A 22,808-nucleotide genomic window follows, 5' to 3' on the forward strand; every position below is an offset into this window, starting at 1 on the left:
CTTCTGTTGGCATTCAGCCTCGATGTCTCCGCAGCTACCGAAGCGGACTGTGGGTACAGTAATACAATACGAACAAAGACCACAAACTCAACAGAGTTCAGTGGCGCCGAAAATCTGTGGCATCTGAACGTAGTCGAAATGAAAAATGTGGAGTTTCAATGAAGTGATTCAAACTCTTGAAACGAGGTAGTTGTCCAGGTCTAGTGCTCTCAGGACCCTACAGGACGCTAACTCCAACCTGCACGTCTCAGCAATCCCGCGATATCAAAGGTTTTACCCACAGCGGCCGGCATCACCGCCCACGCCGCAGTGGCTGAGTTTTTACCGCCCTGTCTGCAATCCTGCACGTTATTCCGTGTCGGCGCTACTCTTACAGCAGGGCTGTCCTTCGGTCGGTCCATTTTATCTCGTGGGAACGCCCAGATCTCTGCGTCATTGCTTCATTGAGAGGATGCGGGCTCCGGCCGTAGGATCTCGCCGCGAGCTCTTCTGGGAAGGAAGCGTCCTTTATCCTTGCCAGCCAGGGAGGTCCCGTCTCGAAAGAAATTCCGCGTCTGCTACCGAATGCTCGCTGTACGTCCAGAGCTTGGTGGTGGACCAACATTACTGCAGCTCGCGCGTTGTCGTTCTTGTGTTTGAACAGAATCTGGAAACTTAAGCGCCATGCTCCTAATAATGGCTACGAAACTACAGCGGTTTCTTTCATTTGACCATAAAAATTGGTCTCAACTCCTTTCATCCAATGCTGATGTTGACAACGCTTTCTGTCAGAAGACAATAGTCAGACAGCATAAACGGAATTACAAAAGCGCTGTAATTATTAGTATCATTAAATAAAAACGACGTAGATAGTTTTTTGCCGGTCTTGCTGGGCGTCCACAGCATGCGGTGGTAAGCTGCTCTTGAGGTTCACAAATTGGCATTTTACGGAATTTGTACCTTAGTTTTACTTTCTCAAGCCTATGCCACATGTCGCCTTATTAGCATTTGGTTTGTAGGTTACATTAGTCTGGCAATGAGTGTTTATTCGTTGATTCATTGCTCGTTTTTTCGGTTGGGACTCGTTTACCTGGTGGTGTACTGGCTGACTCAATGAATCTTTTCATGTCTCACTCGCACTGGGCCCCTCATACTATTTTATAAACCTGCTGGATATTCTACATGACTCGTACGATTTTCTCGTGCACTATGGGAGTTAACAGCTGAGGTCATCAGTCCCCTAGAACTTAGAACTACATTTGTGGATGTGCCACAAAGAGCACATTAGAAATTAAATGTCTGTGACCCTAGCCTGATGCAAGTCTTCCCATTCGACCCCACTTCAACGGCTCGCATGTCAGCTTCACTGCTTATTTCACCAAGCAGCTCCTCATTTGGCCTCACAAAGCTTAGTGCACCCAGTTCTAAGCTTTCCCATCACAGAAAAATCTGATGTAGTTACCGGAAGTCGAACCCAGAACATACATGTCACTGCCGAGCGCTTCTAGGCGCTACAGCCTGGAACCGCGCGACCGCTACGGTCGCAGGTTCGAATCCTGCCTCGGGCATGGATGTGTGTGATGTCCTTAGGTTAGTTAGGTTTAAGTAGTTCTAAGTTATAGTGGACTGATGTCCTCAGAGGTTAAGTCCCATAGTGCTCAGAGCCATTTGAACCATTTGAAACAATAAATTGCATGCTACGGGTACAGCAGGAAGCTGTAGAAGACAAAACCTGTGGAAACCCAAGTATTGTTAATAAATAGTACATCCGTAAGATAAGTGTATTTATTTGTGATTCTAAATCGCTTCATATGTTACTGGAATAACATGCGAAATAGTACAGTGAGGGATGAGAGTACACACTGCAAGCTCGAATAGCTCTCGTCCGTATCCACGAGACGATCTTCAGCACAAATGGAATATCTTAAATGAGTATCTTGTTTGCAGACATGAATGGTTTCTTCTGTAAGGAAAACTTGAAAATGTTTGTTAGTCCACTCACAAATAATTTTCGTAGCTCGTTACGTCCTCGCACTGTAACTTTAGAAGCAAATTCTAACGACCACTTCGAGCTTATCTTCTCGTTATGCTTCGTCTTACTGACAAGCGCGTCAGTTCCTGTTACTTTTCAACCGGTGTTCGACGCCAACATGACATTAAAACCTAGTGTGCGGACGATTAACTGTTCGGCATTTGTTGTCGAACAACTGTGAAGAATAAAATTTACGATAGTGTAACATATCCAGTGAGGTAGTTTGATGAAAGTAGTTTGACTATGATCTTTTGTACTGTAATACACGAATAAGAGCCGTAGCGTTAAGGGCCGCCGTTACAACTGTGAAGCATCCGTCTTGGCTCACCGTAAGCCGGTACAATTTCCTGAGGGCTCGAGGCAGGTGGCATAACGGCAGAGCCACGGGTGGATAATTCTAATATCGAGGTTTCCTCGGCCGTAACAGGCACAGATCCGCTCTCGCGAGCAGTTTACTGGCTTTTTGCGCGCCCCGGAGTCGGAAAGAAAGGACGGGCCGCCGTGGGCCGTGTGCGCTGCGCTCTCGCTGCAGTCCGCCACAAATTAAAGGCAGCTCCGCGGCGCGGTAATTCCGTTCCTAATATCCCGTAATTCGGAGCCATTTTAAGAACGGCCGCGTACGAAGGAAAGAGCAAGAAGGAAAAAGTCTAAAAAAAACGGGAGAAGGGGTCAGGGAAAGGCGGACGCGCGCAAAAAGAGTAGCGGCGGCGGCCCAACAGCCGTCTCGCCCTTCTAATTAGACGTCCGCGTCGCATATTGATACGTCTTTCGCCGAGTCAACAGAGCGCCGGGCGGTGGTTAGGCGCGTCTAATGACTCGGGGATTAGCGGCGCAGGCTGAGGCCCGCCTAATCTATTAATCGGCGCTAAGCGATAATTTACAATTGGACGGCCGCACCGTGACGCGCTGACGGCAAAAACATACAGACCCGGGGCGCGGAGCCGCGCTGCCCTTCGCTCGCCGCCGTGTTGACAGCCAGCCTGCCGCCCCACCCGTGACGTCATCAAGCGGTGCGGGGGGGGGGGAACGTCCGCCGCCTAATGGCACACGGGCTAAACCCGCGACGCCGTTTCGGGAGATAACTCTGTAGCAGTTCTTGCCAACGCGCATGATGCTCAACTACTGAAAAGCCAGCGCAGCTTTTTTAGATCTGTCACTCCCGCGTTGGTTCGAGTGACAGCAATACCACAGTAAAGCAGTCGTCAGCAAGAAATATATCTTACATGCTATCGTATTTCTTATTGTAGAGGCTCAAATTTAAACTTTACTTACTAGCGAACCAATAAGCCTATCGCCAAAATGAGTAATATCAGTATTTTCCTCTTTTATTCTGCGTTAGGCTATATGGAGTAATTTCATTTTAAGGTTCAATATTTATTTTGTTTTTTCGACTGAAATAAGGATTGCTTGGTTTTTGGCGTCCTCGATACGAACTGCTCACTTCAAAATTATGTAGCGAAAAATGTATTTGTCCAAACATTTTGAACTTTTATAGTACTGTCTTCCACAATTTCGTGTAATACTACAGTATATTGATAATTTCTTCTTTTGGACCGTCTGGGTACAACTGAATGAAACAAAATTTTCATACCATACTCGTTTCGTGTTTATTCTCTGTAAGGCATCTTCAGGACCTGGAATATGTAGATATTTTTATTATTTACTTTACATTTTGGGGGTATGTACCTACAGGTTATAAACAGTTTTGGTGGTTCCTTTTTTTCTGTGACGTAATATTTTAAATTCTATTTACAGGTTGCGTGGACAATTTTCTACGTATTATGTTACTGTTCCATTTTTGGTGCTGTTCCTCTTCTTATAATTGCCACTTGCGGTTTTTGTTTTCGACATTTCATAGCTACGAACTAAACCCTTGCTTTGATGCAATATTTTGGTTGTGTTGCCGACTGTCGAATTTTATTGCTAGCCAGCCGGGGTGGCAGAGCGGTTCTAGGCGCTACAGTGTAGAACCGCGTGACCGCTACGGTCACAGCTTCGAATCCTGCCTCGGGCATGGATGTGTGTGATGTCCTTAGGTTAGTTAGGTTTAAGTAGTTCTACGTTCTAGTGGACTGATGACCTCAGCAGTTAAATCCCATAGTGTTCAGAGCCATTTGAACCATTTTTTTTAATTATTGCCAAAGATCGAATGTTGTTACAAACTTTCGAGTGCAATGTATTGAGATATCTGTGATTTGTTTGAGTATGCACGTGTCTACCCGGTGTATGTGACTTGATGTGTTTGATGTTGTGTTAGTGTTGATAATGTCGATGGGAGACACCCAAGGGCGTGGGTGAAATTAGGTGCCAGCACATAGTCCGCCTCTGTCGAATAGCACCTATCGGACCACTGAGTTCAACGCATTCATTTGATGGACAGGTCACCATCAAATGGTTCAAATGGCTCTGAGTACTATGAGACTTAACAGCTGAGGTCACCAGTCCCCTAAAACTTAGAACTACTTAAACCTAACTAACCTAAGGTCATCCACACACATCCATGCCCGAGACAGGATTCGAACCTGCGACCGTAGCGGTCGTGCGGTTCCAACTGAAGTGCATAGAACCGCTCGGCCACACCGGCTGATCAGGTCACCATCAACAGCGTCACGTGTCATCACCGAAACACTGCTGAGTGGGATGGAGGAACTTCACCCCACCCCACCACCCCTCCGCCTCCGCCCCCCCCCCCCCCCGCCGTTCCCCGTCCTACGAATACTGCCTATAAAAACGCCACCCACTCCTCTGGGTCGAGAGTCACCTTTATTTTACTAGGCAGTTGCTCTAGTCACTTCTTTTTTTTATTTTTTTTATTTACTTCATTTTTTTATTTTATATTTTTTATTGATTACTTTTTTGGTAGAAAAAGTGGGAGGGAAGTTTTGTTTGATTGGTGGTAAAAATGATTACTACATTTCTTGTACCTCTTATATATGGACACGGAACAGTAAATTAAACAAATGCATCAACCAGGAATCGAACCCGGGCTGCATACAAAGTCTGGAGGAGGCAAGGCGGGCAGGGGTCGAATTCCGAGGCCTGACTACGATGTCTCCCTCCTCCCACCACCGAAGCGCACCATCACATTTTTTTTTTAAATATAACAATCATAGGCCAAAAATTATGACGATAACGTGAGCGGAAGAGGGTCGCCTTGTCCGCCTGGATCACCTTATCGAAGCGGACGGCCAGTAAGAGGTGGCCGTCATTGCAGTGGGCTTCACCAGCAGTCAACCGTCGGAGTGTCCGAGGCCGCGGGACACAGTGGAGACTGTTTCAGTTACCGTAGGGGAATCGTGGAAACGTCACGTCTGCAAATCAACTTCTTATCACACCCCAGCTGTGCGGTGGATCCATGAATGACGATCCCAAATAATTAGCAAGAAGGTTCCGGTATTGCGTTCTGTTCGTTAAGACCAGGAACTCGTCGATCTAGTATTGCCACAAATCGAGGACTTCCTTTTCGCCGTCGTGGTACATATAGTGTATTGCTTCTCCTTGTATCCATTTGACCGCATTCATCCGGATCATCGGGGTATAGATGGCGTCGGGATGAAATAGGTCCAGGGACACAATGGAAACAAAAGAGAGGCGTAGGAGGAAAGCCAGTATACGGCGGATCAGTTTCCAGAACTGGCGTGCGGGGCCGCAGTTCAATCTGTGTTCGTCCATATCTACCGTCGCGCAACGGGGACACGTGGGATCGTCAGTTGGAGGAAGAGCATGGAGCCGTCATTGGGTCGGAAATTTCTCGTTAGTGACCACATACCACGTCGACCGCACTAAAGTGGACAGGAAGGGCGCGTGAATGGTTCGCCAAACCCGCGTCCAGTCGTACAATGTAGTCAGCCGGATTCCAGCGCCGGAGAAAACCATAATAAATCTTTGCTGTCGGATTCCTTGTCTTCGATGTAACTGCCAACATATAGCAGTGCTCCACGAAAAAACGTCCTAATATGTGATAGTGAGGGCGATAAATGTCCAACAGGTACCGGTGGGCACAGAATGTGAGAGGCCACCTCTGCTATCAGGATGCCAGGAAGATTGTCTGTCGGTGAAAGCCAGAGGGGGGGGGTTCAGTGCCAGTGCCAGCGCTTTGTGCTTGACGTGAGTGGATCCAGCACCTCCTTTGTGAAAAGGTAAAGTAAGAGTAACAAAATGCACCAGCGATCACCACGTGTCCGAACACCGCCTGTATCCTGGAAGCCATCGTATCTGTCATCGGTAATACGTGGGCGTAATGGTTAAGTTGAGAAGCCATGTACACATTGACATACTGAGCTCGTTGCGAAATGTCCAACGATTTAAATTTGTCGAGGCGAGACTCTGTGCGGAGTCGTCGCAAGTCCTTATGATACGTAAAGGCCGCCCCACATTGTATTTGTCGATGGAGCGACATATCTAAACGAAGTCAGCTACACAGACGAGTGCTCAACCCTCCTAATGAGTCATGATATGGCTAAAAGTTAGGTTCTCGTAATCCGGAAGTAATGATCCGTTGCGAGTCTGCCAGCTGTTCATAGTTGATGATCCGTGCCGCGGTTTGGGATGATAACTAAAAACAGTAGGACTGCACGTGTTGCAACTCAAAGGCGATGTTTTCCAGGTTTTTGTTTTAATTTTTGCACGTTACTGCAACTTTCTTGTGTATCTTTGCCGCCAAGGATGCAATTACTCGGACAAGTCGACATCAGGTACCTAAGGTGTAAATTATAGTTTCGTAGCTCAACAACAACCGCTTATTACTGAAAACTGTTGGGTAAGACTACACGTACTATATAAAGATACTGACTGCATACAGATGACTTTCCATTCTCACACTTCACCACTCTTTCTGCAAAGCTCCACTGTATCGCCTGCTCATGCTCTCATCCGTTTCCATTCGGCTGACATATTGTAAATGGGGTTGGGCACGGTTTCTTCGGCTCGCGTAACTCTACCAACACTGCTGATATGCGAAAAAGTATTATTTGAGTTAATACTCAAGTGGTATTATAGTTTTAACAAAGAAGAGAAGGTCGTAAGAAAACTCGGTGCCAAAACCTTTAAAAATAATCCAGGGAAAAGTGTTCTTATGTAAAGCAAAATGCTTTGCAAAATAATTACTGGATACGAAATAAACGATTAATTCAATACAAAGGTCTAAATCAAATGTGGCCCGCTTCCTACCACTATAGTTTGGAAAGGGAGAGTCATCGTATTTCCGGAACTTCCCCTGTCATGTTGATCCGTACCCGAGAAAGTATTTTTACTTTGGTTCTAGAAAGGTGCAATAACTTTAATAAACTGTACAGACGAGTTTATTGAACTTTTAATTGGCTGCTTCGGTTTTTGGAGACATTACAGCGTATGGAAATCAGAGAACCATATTTCGAATGCAGCTCGAAAGATTGCCTTCGTATTTTCCTAGAGTATTTCTCTGGCTGATAAAATAGTGATTGTTTTTTTTTTTAATAGTCTGGAAACACAGCAGTTGTTAACACTGATTCAAATATTACTCTCGCTCTTTGTAAGAACAGTCGTAAATCTTTTATGAATTATGTAACCTGTACGTTTACTTGTGACGGCGCTCGAAAACAGAAACACGACAATTCAAGATTGCTTACAGACATTTCTTGCTCAGATGTGTCGGAAAGTGGAAGGGAGGCCAGAACTGCCGTCGATCATCGTGGATCCCATACTGTTGTGTACAAATTTCTTTTATTAACGCATTGCTCTTGTCTTCTTCTGACCTGTGGTGTAGTGAATAGCATCTTTCTTGAAAAGTGTAAGGTAAAATCGACAAATCAGATACATTGAGTTCCAAGGAACATGTTAAAAGCCGTGCGAAATTGAGCAAATACTTGAAAATGAGTAATATGAACACATTTTACTGTTGGGAGGTTTCGGAGGAACTGTAATACGGCAGTTAAGAGAACCGCATAGAAGATGTTAGAATTCTCTGTTTTAAACTACCACTTCAGTTTCTGAATCATTATCAAGTATCCCCGACATTAAACCTCAAAGAAAATTAGAGACGTGCAGCAAGTACGCTAACAAGTCAGTTTTAGGCCATGCAGAACTGTGGCGGGCATGCTAGCATTCTTAAATGATAATCGCTGGGAGAAAGAAACTCGTTGGGAAAATTGTAGAACCTACAACAGCCGTAGGATGTACTTCCTACCTCTGTAGCATATTTCTCGTAGGGCTCGTTAAAATAAGTCATGGAAGATAATAACGCATAAGGACGCAAATATCCATACTTTTCCTTGTTCTCCGCGTGCATGGAGTGGAATGGAGAGTGACTAGTATTGATTCCAAGTACTCCCCTCAAGCCGGCCGCGGTGGTCTCGCGGTTCTAGGCGCGCAGTCCGGACCCGTGCGACTGCTACGGTCGCAGGTTCGAATCCTGCCTCGGGCATGGATGTATGTGATGTCCTTAGGTTAGTTAGGTTTAAGTAGTTCTTTTCTAGGGGACTGTTGACCACAGCAGTTGAGTCCCATAGTGCTCAGAGCCATTTGAACCATTTGAACCAACTCCCATCAACGGTATGTACATTGTAGATTCTGAAGTATACTAGTACATGTACATAGAGACTCCAGAAAGTAAATTAGTCTTGTCGTCCGTCGTTAAGAACATTGCGTAACAACAGTGGGACATTGTCAGAAGAGAGTACATATTCCAGGTTGCCTGCAGACGTAGGTCTGCCGTGGAAACGGTAACAGGAGCGTCACAGTGAGAAAGTGAAATAGCGCGGAAACTGGTAACGTACTCCAACGTTTTAAGTGCGTGGAACAGTATGGTTCTTGTGGGCAAAATGTTTAAATGCATACTGAGTTGCTGTGAAATTCTGGCGGAATATGGTCCCTATGCAACGTCGATTCCAGTTGTAGTGCAATGGTGGCACCAATTGGACCAAGGCCTCACAGACGTCGTTGATACTCACCGGGAGAGAGAATGATTGACATCGACCACAGGCGACAATGTTTAGGCAATCTTCTCAAAATAAAAAAAAAAGTAAAAACGTCTGGGTGGGATGGAAAGGTGCAACGTTACCAGCCGGCCGCCGTGTCGTCTCAGCTCTTACCCGTTACCGGATGCGGATACATAGGGATATACGATCAGCTCACTGCTCTCGCGGCCGTTGTCAGTTTTCGTGACCGCTGCCGCTACTTGTCAATCAAGTTGGTCTCCCAAGCTCCAAGTACACCCCGCTTGCCAACAGCATTCCGCACCCGGAAGGTGACAAATCCAACTGCTAGCCAAACCCGACAGCGCTTAACTTCAGTGATCTGACGGGAATCGGTGTTACCACTGCAGCAAGGCCGTTGAATAATAATTATAAACACCTAAGAATTACATTTTGCGTATCCTTAATTGATTTACCCCCATTATTTCCATCTTTTCGGCAAACATAAACAACATCTGTGAGGAAAGGGATTATCCCACAATGAGCTCATTCACACAGCAGTTCTCGACCGGCTTTGTGAGCAAGTAGCAGGTTTTTACCATCGACGAATGGAATGATTGGCAAAACGTTCCGACCACTGTTTGGTGAGTATGTTGAAAATTAGTGTCATGCACTTGTGGCACTTTGAGGTATATTGCAGCATCCAATACAAGTTAGTTGGCCTGCCATAGTAATGTGTAAATTACTGTTTAAAGTCCCCTAGTAGATGTAGATATGTGCGATGTGTCAGATGTGTAGCGCGATGTTTGTGTTAATACGCACGAGTATGGATATCTGGAGAATGAAGAAAGTGACACCAGTGATAGTTCCCTGTCGAATAACACCAGTGGGCAGGCCAGCTGAAAGTAAGAAGGGTCACGCTGAACACCCTCACTGCAGTAAACACTGTAGAGGAGCACTGAATGAAACGTAATGATGTAGTCACATGATGCATCGTCAGAAACCACGTCAACAACTCAGTTACCTTTCTGGTCAAATTACCATTAAATTGTCTTGAAAGGAGGATATAAGATGAACATCAACAAAAGCAAAACGAGGATAATGGAATGTAGTCGAATTATTGTACAGTGCTACAGAAGAATGCTGAAGACTAGATGGGTAGATCACATAATTAATGAGGAGGTATTGAATAGAATCGGAAGAAGATAAATTTGTGATATAACTTGACTAGAAGAGTGGAGGGTAAAAATCGTAGAGCGAGACCAAGAGATGAATACTCTAAAGAGATTCGGAAAGATGTAGGTTTCAGTAGGTACTGGGAGATGAAGAAGCTTGCACAGGATAGAGTAGCATGAAGACGATAACAACAACCATTATATTTTTCTGCTTTCAATATAAATGTCCTCTCTGCTTTGGCGATCGTAATTTATTTTGCTGCCCAAACAGAAAGCTCAGCTATTACTTTTGGTACCATTTCCTAATCTAACCCTGTCAGCATCCTTAATTTAATTCGACAACTCTCATTTGCCATTGTTTTACTTTTCATGATATTCATTTTATGACCTTTCAAGGCACTATCCATTCCTTTCAACTTTGCTTGCAATTCCTTGCCGCCTCAGACAGAACTGCAATGTCATCGGCAAACCGAAAAGTTTTTAAATCCTCTCCCTGAATTGTAACTGCCTTTCCAAAAGTCTTAAAGTCTTCTTGGTTTTGTTCTCTGCTTCTCCAATGACCAAATTGAATACCACTAGGGAAACGACACTCCTCTTGATTACTTAACACTGCATAATTATTACCAAGAATATTGCGATATATTGCATTTATGGTGTGTGTCGTTATCTTCTGTAGTAATGTAGTGTCAGTAATCCTCCAGAATATGTGTTCTGTGGTTATAGGGAACCACCGAACCACAGATACAGTCCAGTCGCCGGCCGCGGTGGTCTCGCCGTTAAGGCGCTCAGTCCGGGACCGCGTGACTGCTACGGTCGCAGGTTCGAATCCTGCCTCGGGCATGGATGTGTGTGATGTCCTTAGGTTAGTTAGGTTTAAGTAGTTCTAAGTTCTAGGGGACTGATGACCACAGATGTTAAGTCCCATAGTGCTCAGAGCCATTTGAACAGTCCGGTCTTCTCCATCTTGTACATCAACGAGTGTCAAGGATGTGCTCCATAGCGGGAGGTGCTGGCTGCAATTCTAACGAAACTATTACGAGACGAGCGGACTTCCCGCGAGTGCGGGCTAGTCGCTAGCAGATGGGAGCCTCTGGCAGCACACCTGCGGCCTTCCCCGAAGCCGGCGGCCCGCTTATTAATAGCTTCTGCTCGCTGCGTAATGGATACCTGCCGCCCATGCAGTCGGCGAACACTTGAGGCTGCCCGCGCGCCGCACGGTAGCCCGGGTGAAAGTGAGTGGCCGCCGGCTCCCATGCACGCACTCCGCCACCCAAGCGGCGCGTACTCGGAGTTAGCTCGGGAATTCCAGGCTTAAAATTCTTTTATCGGTACCAAACTATGACAATTCTGTAGAAAGAGCAATAGTGATTTAAATACTGTAGTACCAGCCAGGTACATGTAAAAGATAACGAAGAACTCAGGAGATAGTAGCGGCAGTTTCTGGCTATTACAATTTCCCAGCAAATCAAAGTACCTCTGCTGCCATCTTTCGTGTTCAACTGGAACTTATTCATAAATACAGTCGTCAATCGTCCACCTGTAGTTCGATGTAGTGTTCGTCCATCGCTAACATTGCCACCGCCTAATATCAGACTTTGGCTGGGTGCGACGAGGCAAACCCGTAGCGTTAGGTTGCTTTCGGGTAACAGCCTTATTTTTCTAGTATATAATAATAATTATGGATAAACCGTGTACTACCGCGCTGCTGCTACGGTCGCAGGTTCGAATCCTGCCTCAGGCATGGATGTGTGTGATGTCCTTAGGTTGGTTAGGTTTAAGTAGTTCTAAGTCTAAGGGACTGATGACTTCAGATTTTAAGTCCCATACTGCTTAGAGCCATTTGAACCAAACTGTGTACTTCGTGGTGGCCCCAGCTGGTCCCCGAAGGAAACTTTTAGGTGCCAAAACTTCACTTGCAAAAAGTGAACCACTTCAATATGTCTCCGTCTGAGTCGTACCGAATGTGACAAAATTCATCGATCTCAAATGTTGCGCCGGTACTATTCTGCTACGTTGGTTCTCCAAGCTTTCTTCTCTTACCATCACAATGCTGTCTGTTCGTGACATACACGATTGAAAGTTCTTACTGGGTACTGTGTCACTTCTATCTGATGCGTTTATTATTTCAAAACAGTAATATTTAGTCGTATCTGAGACAGAAGCAGACTATTTTAGTATATGAGGATATTATTGTAACGTTTCACACAAAAGGAAACGCGGATGAGTTGGAGATATCAGAAACGAATAAAATTTTTTGCTGGAGGTAAAAGAAAAATTATTTATAAAAAAATGAGCCCGTTCCAGCACAGAACGATATTTGAAGGGCAAATAGATAAGATAGAATTAGTTTGGTAATTCATACAAGAAATTAATAGATTTATTAGTAAGACGAAATAAAACCAAATTAATAATAAGGACATTAACCAGGAAATGGTAACACTGTTTTCCAAAACTATAAATTGAACAGCGGTACATATTTCGTGTGCAGAAATGTGACAAAAGTAATCAGTATTACAGCAACTTAGTCTATTTCCTGTCTTTTACAAAGTGATATTCTTTTCAAATTTGGAAATCAGTAATGATTTGGGTTTAGTTACCGTTTACAGTCTACCTACTAGCTAAGTAGTCAAACTCATTTTGTTCTTCTTAAATATATTAGGTCTACAACTTTGCTTCCTCCGTTTTGCAATAGACGGCAGTAGTGGAAAGTAGTGGTGCAAGTCGTTCGTCGTAAGTGTCATACAGTAAGCTTAAGGCATTTGAAAACATAACGCCATCAAAATATCAGTCGACTTTTGGTTGCATCATAAAGTTATGCTTCACTGAATACGTTAACTTATGAGCCCAATTCTCGTCATCTGCGGTATATTTTAATTTTCTCCTTCGATATGAAGAAATCTGCGGCTGAGACTCATAAAAACTAGGTAAGACCTATGATGAGACGCTTGTTAGTGACAAAACTTCGCAAAAAATGGTTTCCATGCACCAAGAATCCTGATTTTGACGTTGAATATCGACATGGTTATGAAAGAGAGAAAGCTTTCGATGTTACTGCAACCGATGGGAACAATCACAGGAGACCGTTATCGAAAGCAATTGATGTGTATGAGCCAAGCACTGAAAGACAAACGGCCACACTACAGCGATGGAGATGAAAAAACGATTTTGCCGCATGACAGTGAGCGATCCCATGTCGAAAATCCCGTCAAAACATACTTGGAAACGTTGAAATGGGAAGTTCTACCCCACCCGCTGTATTCTCCAGATATTCCTTCTTCTGACTGCCACCTTCCTCGATCTATGGCACACGACCTAGCTGACTAGCACTTGCGGTCATATGAAGTAGGGCAAAATTAGATCGATTCATGTCTTCCCTCAAAAGATGCTCAATTTATACATTGCGGGATTCGTATACTGCCCTAAAGCTAGGAGAAAGCAGTGGCCAACGATGGCCAATACTTTGAATCGTAAATTTGTTGTAAGTTTTTCACAATTAAGTCTCGAACATAGAGAAAAAATGACGGAAGCCAAGTTATAGACCTAGTAAAATAATAAAAATAAACAAATTCTGTGTACGAGTTAAATTACGAAATTCAAGGGGAACGTTGATTACAAAAATTTTTATTGCACTATTAAGAAAGTTACAACATTGTAATCCTGTTAGGACTGTGAATGCATTCACGTTTGATGGGTACTGCAGGACTTGCATTTCATGCTTTGTTTCAACAGGCTTAGTATTAGTTTCTTAAATTAGGCATGTGACTGCACAGTGTGAGATAGGCGAAAGGCGTTTCAGTCAGACGTCAGCGCCGGTTTACAATGACATTAATTCGCAATTATGTATGGAGGCATTTCCCAATTAACAGAGCACGTCGGTACGCAGTTACGGACACTCGGTATTACTGAAGGGAGTTTAGTGCATAATGTTCAGTTTTTTAAGGGATCCGTACCTCAATCGGGAAAAACGAAACGCTTTATAGGATTACTTTGTTGCCAGTCTGTCTGTCTGTCCGACTGTTCAAAACCCTTTTCCTCAGGGACGGATAGGAGTATCAAGTTGACAATCGTGTCTTATGTCAAGGTCTACGGGTCCTTGCCGGTGTAAGAAAGTGAAGCTTCTAAGATAGTGCAATCAACAGATACAGCCATTTATATCACACATTTTGATACTAGCAAACTCACTCATCGATACCTACAGGGTACTTTCCGTTGACCTAGAATCATCAAATTTGGCAAGAAGCAAAGGTTCACACTACAACCAAACGAAAAAACTAGAAAGCTGCTAATTTGTAATTATGTCACACGAAAAACGTTTTGTATCAGACTGCCTGTCCGTCAGTTTACTAAAACTGCTTTTTCTTAGGAACGAGTATACGTGCCTAGCTGAAATTTAGGTCAAATACTAAAGCCTATGGCACCTTGGCGGTGTAATGAACTTTAACTTTTAAGTTAATAAAATCAAAAGATACGGCTATTTATGTCACATATTTTGATACTCGCAAACTGAGCCGTCAAAACCCACAGGGTACTTTCCGTTGACGTAGGATCATCAAATTTGGCAAGAAGCAAGCCTTCACAAAAAACTAAAAGAAATAAATCTATAATTGATCGTTCGTAGTTACATCACATGAAAAACATTTTTGTCATTTGTCACCAGACAGACAGTCCGTCCGTCTGTCTGTTAAGGTCCCTTTTTCACGGGAACGGGGAGATGTATCAAGCTGAAATTTATGTCACCAACTAAGCTCTATGGTTCTTCGGCGTTATAATAAAAATTTAGCTTCTTAGTCAATGCAACCAAAAGATACGGCCATTTACGTCATATATTTTGACACTAGCAAACTCACTCATCAAAACCTACAGTGGAACTCCCGTTGACCTACAATCATAAAATTTATTAAGAAGCAAGGTTTCACAGTACAAAAAAGGTAAAAGATCTGGAAATTGGTAACTTGTGGTTATGTAACCAAAAAAATATTTATTTCGTCATTTGTAATGACTTCAAACTTGAAATTACATTCTCGAAAGAATTGGAATTGGAATGGATGCAATGTCTATATACGTAACCAAGTTTGTACAGAACCCTCAGAACGGGGTCCTATACGCACCGGACCATTTTTTTTTTTCTGTTCGATAAACTCATCTCTCTCGCTCTGTCTGCCAGATCGTGTCCACATTCTTTGTGTATTTACATCTCCGATTACGTTCGTCTCTGACGTATTGAACCCTTCTACTGGACTCCATCACACAACGAAAGCTTCCGCCTAGAACTTACCATTTTGTATGTTGTAATGCCGTAGTCTCATTTTTCTACATGTGGCCGGCCATCTAGATGATTGCTTAGCTCAAAGTCCATCTACATTTTCAGATACTACAATTTCTTATGTTCCACAAGGCGTCGCCCTGAACGACCAACCAGTAGCACAACGTCCCCCGCAGAGTTATTTCCCCGTTGTTGAGGTCTGTTGTTTCGAGGCTTGTGAAATGCTTTCTCCGACTTACTGTGTGTGCCACGTCAAGCTGCTGTAATCAGCTCCTTCCTTTGGTTTCGTCGTGATCTACCTCTTTTTCCTTACATGTAGACCAGTTTGTACAATCGTCTAGAAAAAATCCTGTCTGCAGATGTCTTGGAGCTATTGCATTACCACATCAATTCTTTTACAGAACAGCAACGTGCGTTGTTTTGACACCGGTTTAAGTTCTCCAGGTCGCTGTCCACACCATACATTTAAAACTTGGGACCGATACCAGGTGGGAGTTCTGTGCAAAACAGCCTGAAAAGCTACGAGTTTCCAGAGAGCAGCATCCATCCCTAAACTGCGCCCTTGAAAGGGTAGCAGAACACTCATCTGCAACTGCCGTAGCCTCCTCAATCAACGCAAAACGTTCTTTATCCACAAATTTATTTAGAGGCGAATATAAACGATAGGCACACAGAGCCAAATCTGATAAACAGGCTCCATGTTGCAACAATTCGTACTTCACATTCCTCCACTTCTCGACTGCCAAAGCATGTTTATATGCAGATGCGGTATCCTAATGAAGGCTGACTGGTTTTCTTCTCACGTACTTCCGTTCACTTAACGTAACATTTATCTGTTTTTTTTTATGCTCCAACAAGGTAATTAATAAGAACAATATCTTTCTGCATACCATAAAGTATTGGCTTTGAGACCAAGACTATTTGGCTCTTTTGAAACAAGGCACACTTTCGTCCCATTAATGTGACTACAGTTTCGTTTCTTGCGTGGAGGATCCATACCTCACCCACAGTAAGATATATAACTCCGCGATGAGGCCCAGAGGGGCGTCATCCTCTGACATGCGGCCTCGTTCGAATGTAGTGTGTAGGGGCAAAGGGTCAGCGTACCGCTCTTAAGGACGTTGTCGGCTTTCCAAACCTTGGAGCCGCTACTTTTCTTTCAAGTAAGCTTTTCATTCACTCTGAGTGCACCCCGTTCGAGATCTCCCACAAAGGAAATATTCCGGCAGTACCGGAAATTGAAGACAGGGCGTCCGTACGGCAGCCAGTCACGCTTACCATTCAGCTACAAAGGTGGACCACAGCAATGAAGCGAAACTGTAATCATTTCCTCAATGGTGAAATAGTTGGGTGCGTCAGCTGCTAAGCTTTCCACGGCGGAAAATAAATAGTATCTATTTACTTTTCATTTCTGTAAGCTGAATTTATGGTTTCACGTTTGATTCGGAATAGATTTCCATGCGCCAAAGCATGCGCTTAATGCAATATATCAGTAAATGCGAAGCACCTCATCCATTGATACGTATGAAAACATCTCAATTAAGTGTCGGCATATCGAGAAAGATATTTCCAAGCAAGTTACGAGGGCCGAACAAAACGCATCTCAGTAATTTTTATGATAAATAAAAGTTTTCTGCGCAAGTCATCTTTTTATTACAGCACTAGACGTCTCTGTAGTTTACACCAACTTTTTAAGGTGGAAAATTACGTAGTACTAACCTTGGTATTAGCGAGAGGCACAAACGCCTTTTTATAGCGGAAGTCCATAATAAAAACAGATTGCGTTCCATCTTTTGCTGATGATAAAAATATTTTCTATCCAAAACCATTACTACTGCTATAAAAATGTGTTTATGCTCATATCTAACATCAAGCATGTGACTGCATGATCCTCCTCCTGCCAGTCAAGATGTGAGTCGCTGAAATACGTAATGGTACAACAAATAAATGATTATCATTATCGTGTGCATAAGTTACAACAACAATATTGTTTTACACATTTAACCAAAAAACATATGTGCAACTGTTACAGTATATAAACAGTGAACGGCCCACATTTCACACAAATGTCAGAAGACAGCCCAGTAGAGCGTCTTCTCGGATGCTTCATGTAGACTCTTATACCACCAGAGAAACGTCCGTTAAGGTGCTCTTTTACAATGTGCCTCATTGTCTGAATATCACCGCAGATACATAACTGTCAGTACAAAAGCCTCGCTAGTGCACTTTCTATTTCCACAAACTTGATGTGTGGGCTGAATAACAATGGAGTGAGAAAACAGCCGTGAGGTAACCCAAGCAAATAAACGACAGATGTAGAAAAACTATTTTTTTAAATCATAACTCGAAGGACTCATGACGATATCCTTCATGGATGAACTAATTATTAGTTTATACAGTGTAACTGAAGGGGCTGGATATTCTTTTTCTTTCTTTTTTTAAAGAATTTTCGTTGGCTGTGAAGTATGAACGTTACAAATAGATGTACATACGCAGACTGAAGTGACGAATGAAAATTGCACCAAGGCGGGGATTTGAACCGGGGTCTCGCGGTAACCAGGCAGGCGCACTAGCCACTACGCCACCCTGGCACTGTGGCTTTGCGCAACTGCATGTAGTACCCTAGCACTCCTGCCCCCTCAGTCTAATTTCCCATTCACGCTCCAGCTCACTTGGTATTCCCCATAAACTCGAACAGCATTGCAGAACCTCTCCAACTGTATGGGAATAGCACCTCAGCAATGAAAGAAATGGGGTATAATTCCTAAAACCAGGCATAAGGTGCTTTAATCATATGAAACTATCTGGTTCTCGAGACCTTTACAAGTCCCAAACACCTATGATGTATATATGCAGACTGAAATGAGAAAGGAAAATTTGTACCAAGGATGGGATTCGAACGCAGGTCTCCTGTTCACTGGGCGGTTGCTCTAATCACCACGCCACCGTGACACACTCGATTTTCACAAATTCATGGAGAACCTACCATGCATCCCTCCTGAAACCAAAATCCCAACTTGGTACAAACTTTTATTTGTCGCTTCAGTCTTACTATACAGGGTGGTCCATTGATCGTGACCGGGCCAAATATCTCACGAAATAAGCGTCAAACGAAATAGCTGCAAAGAACGAAACTTAACTAGCTTGAAGGGGGAAACCAGATGGCGCTATGGTTGGCCCGCTAGATGGCGCTGCCATAGGTCAAACGGATATCAACTGCGTTTTTTAAATACGAACCTCCATTTTTTATTCGTGTAGTAAGTAAGGAAATATGAATCTTTTAGTTGGACCACTTTTTTCACTTTCTGATAGATGGCGCTGTAATATTCACAAACATATAGCTCACAATTTTAGACGAACAGTTGGTAACAGGTAGGTTTTTAAATTAAAATACAGAACGTGGGTACGTTTGAACATTTTATTTCGGTTGTTCGAATGTGATACATGTACCTTTGTGAACTTATCATTTCTGAGAACGCATGCTGTTACAGCGTGATTACCTGTAAATACCACATTACTGCAATAAATGCTCAAAATGGTATCAATCAACGTCAACGGATTTGGCAATACGTGTAACGACATTACTCTCAACAGCGAGTAGTCTGCCATCCGTAATGTTCGCACATGCATTAGCAATGCGCTGACGCATGTTATCAGGCGTTGTTGGTGGATCACGATAGCAAATATCCTTCAACTTCCCCATAGAAAGAAATCCGGAGACGTCAGATCCGGTGAACGTGCGGGCCATGGTATGGTGCTTCAACGACCAATCCACCTGCAATGAAATATGCTGTTCAATACCGCTTCAACCGCACGCGAGCTATGTGCCGGATATCCATCTTGTTGGAAGTACATCGCCATTCTGTCATGCAGTGGAACATCTTGTAGTAACATCGGTAGAACATTACGTAGGAAATCAGCATACATTGCACCGTTTAGATTGCCATCGATAAAATGGGGGCCAATTATCCTTTCTCCCATAATGCCGCACCATCCATTAACCCGCCAAAGTCGCTGATGTTCCATTTGTCGCAGCCGTCGTGGATTTTCCGTTGCCCAATAGTGCATATTGTGTCGGTTTACGTTACCGCTATTGGTGAATATTCGTCGCTAAACAGAACGCGGGCAAAAAATCTGTCATCGACCCGTAATTTCTCTTGTGCCCAGTAGCAGAACTCTACACAACGTCCAAAGTCGTCGCCATGCTATTCCTGTTGCATAGAAATATGGTAAGGGTGCTATCGATGTTCATGTAGCATTCTCAACACCGACGTTTTTGAGATTCCCGATTCTAGCGCAGTTTGCCTGCTACTGATGTGCGGACTAGTTCCGACAGCAGCTAAAATACCTACTTGGGCATCATCATTTGTTGCAGGTCGTGGTTGACGTTTCACACGTGGTTGAACACTTCTTGTTTCCTTAAATAACATAAATATCCGGCGAACGGTTTTGACACTTGGATGATGTCGTCCAGGATACCGATCAGCATACATAGCACACGCCCGTTGGGCATTCTGATCACAATAGCCATACATCAACACGACATCGAACGGTAAACGGTCAATTTTAACACGGGTAATGTATCACGAACCAAATACCGTCCGCACTGGCGGAATGTTGTGTGATACCACGTACTTATATGTTTGCCATCTATTAAAAAGCGAAAAAAGTGGTCAACTAAAACATTCATATTTCTTTATGTACTACTCGAATATGTAGTAAAAAATGGGGGTTCCTATTTAATAAAACGCAGTTGATATCCGTTTGACCTATGGCAGCGCTATCTAGCAGGCCAACCATAGCACGATCTGGTTTCCCCCTTCAAGCTAGACGAGTTCCGTTCTTTGTGGTTTTTTCGTTTGATGCTTATTTCGTGAGATATTTGGCCCGGTGACTATGAGTGGACCACCCTGTATACACGATAGATGTATGAGACTTGAAAGGTTTCTGAAGCGATATAGATTCATTTGCTTACAAAGAGAATCTTACAATATCACGATATTTCAGTAGTCCATTTGAATAGATGGAACATAACATGACGACTCATCTAATGCGCTCTTTGAAGGAAACGGACACTTGGATTTTATTGTTACACCACAGAAACAAGGATTTAAAAAAAAAAAAAAAACGCCATGTCACCAGTATGCCGGGCAGAAACATTGCTTGCTCGGGATAAAGCAGAGAGTAATGGACTGGACGGACGAGACGCTATCGTGGTGTGACTTGTTGCAGGCAAGACGAGCGACGGCAGCGACTGCGAGTCTGAGCCGGGCATCCCGCTGAAGCGCAAGCAGCGCCGCAGCCGCACCACGTTCACGGCGCAGCAGCTGGACGAGCTGGAGAAGGCGTTCGAGCGCACGCAGTACCCCGACATCTACACCAGGGAGGAGCTGGCGCAGCGCACCAAGCTCACAGAGGCCCGAATTCAGGTAACTGCCCTCTCACTTTACTACCACCACGAATAGATTAATACAAATACAGTCAGTTCCACAAAAATGTTTACGCCGTAATTTTAAATTTAACGTCCGCTGCGACATCTCTCGTAGTGGTCTCGAATCTGTAATCAATACGCTTTTGCACAGTGTATGGATAAACAGTGTGAGAGTTGAATGTTTTGTTTTGTCGGCTGCTGTTTAAAATAAGGGCAAAATATCTGAAGCGTCACGAGGCAGTATTCCTTGTAAATCATCCAAAGTGACGAAAGATTTCACATTAATCTTCGTTGATCTATTATGGATCGTGGGACAACGGCTGGCATGAACTTCTTGATGCAATAATTTACCAACAGCCGTATGTACTGTAGAAATTCATTTTATGAACTTCTTATGTGCTACCAGTTTCGGCATTACATTGATACCATCTTCAGGCCCCACACGTCATAGTCGTAAAATCGCTATACACGGCAGGAGCCATATAACAGGAACCGTGAATCAAATCATATGCAACAGCTCTTGGTGGCCAAGCGACACAGACTCAGCCACCAAGCCTGGCCACCAAGAGCTGTTGCATAGGATTTGATTCAAGGTTCCAGTTATATGGCTCCTTCCGTGTATAGCGATTTTACGACTATGACGTGTGGGGCCTGAAGATGGTATCAATGTAATGCCGAAACTGGTAGCACATGACATGTTCATAAAATAAATTTCTACAATACATACGGCTGTTAGTAAATTATTGCATCAAGAAAAGCTTTCATATGATACTGCTGGGCCAAACGATATTTAGAGGTTGTCCAAATGGTTTAAATGGCTCTGAGCACTATGGGACTTAACATCTGAGCTCAACAGTCCCCTAGAACTTAGAACTACTTAAACATAACTAACCTAAGGACATCACACACATCCATGCCCAAGGTAGGATGCGAACCTGCGACTGTTGCAGTTGCGCGGTTCCGGACTGAAGCGCCTAGAACCGCTCGGCCACCGCGGCCTGCTTTTAGAGACTGTAAACGTGGATGATTTACCGGAGAGAGGACTAAGGTACCAAGCTATAATCGATAATAGTGGTGACTGGATTAACTATTAGATAACTGTGCAATTAGTAATAACATGTATTTTCATGTAAAAAATATATTTATACTAGTGTCTTTTATTTCATTAAGATAACGGCGTACACCTACTTGTCGAACTGACTGTAAGACGAAATTTCAGTTAAGCACTCGGGATTTCAGAGTAGTCAACTCACGGTTGACGTCAAGCTTATAGTGTGTAACATCGGCCCTAGTAACCAAGGTTAGGGCCTCATTTCGGAGAGGAAGAGCTTGCACAACTTTCTTGAAGTACTGAATCTTGAGCGTGATTCCAGCTTGAGGTCGGTACTAAGCGCGCATTTACACCAATCTGGTCACCTTATTCCGGACATCCGAAAGAAAATGCAGGTACTTCATTTCAAAGCAAGGGCAATACCCTTAACATTTTACAAAAAGTAGAGATTTACCGTGCTGTAATACGATAGCCTGGTTCTACCTTGAATGCGCAAACGGATCTTCGACACAAGGGTGTTTTATTAAATTTTAGCTGCTTATAAACAGATAGCCATTACTCCTATAGCTATTTTATTATCACAGTTCTTTAACTTCCTAGGTTAGCCTTTTGAGGATGTCCATTAATATGTTATAGTATTTGTGAAAGAGAGAATTTGTATTACCAGTCGGGCTTTATTGGTATTTTACGTTTAAACTATCCACTTCCAGTATTTTTATAAATTCTACTTGTGAAAGAGGGAATTTGTATTCCGACTCAGGCTTTATGAGTATTTTACATTTTAACGGTCCACAATTTTTATAAACGTCACTCAATCTTATTTATTGCGTGTTACAAATTTTTAAGTAGTTTAACACAGATAGAGCCGCGCCCCAGCCTTCTATAGCGATGGCTTTGCTTCCTTCGCCACTGAAGCCAGCTGTAAACATCTTCCGCATCGCAGAGCGGTCGGTACTGCTTTGGCTGCTGCCGCTCAACCATCGTCCT

The 22,808-nt window shown here is 43.5% G+C and overlaps 1 protein-coding gene across 2 annotated transcripts in view; it reads left to right on the plus strand.

Annotated features, from left to right (window-relative positions):
• LOC126354223 (protein gooseberry-like) overlaps positions 1-22,808 on the plus strand; it is a 183,016-nt gene that overhangs the window by 74,973 nt on the left and 85,235 nt on the right. For both annotated transcript variants that reach the window (XM_050003707.1, XM_050003706.1), the window contains exon 4: positions 20,572-20,768. In XM_050003707.1, coding sequence (XP_049859664.1) covers positions 20,572-20,768 — 197 coding nt within the window. The remainder of the gene's footprint in view (positions 1-20,571; positions 20,769-22,808) is intronic.

This window comes from Schistocerca gregaria, chromosome 3 (assembly GCF_023897955.1).
Source record: "Schistocerca gregaria isolate iqSchGreg1 chromosome 3, iqSchGreg1.2, whole genome shotgun sequence".
Taxonomy (NCBI): Eukaryota; Metazoa; Arthropoda; class Insecta; order Orthoptera; family Acrididae; genus Schistocerca; species Schistocerca gregaria.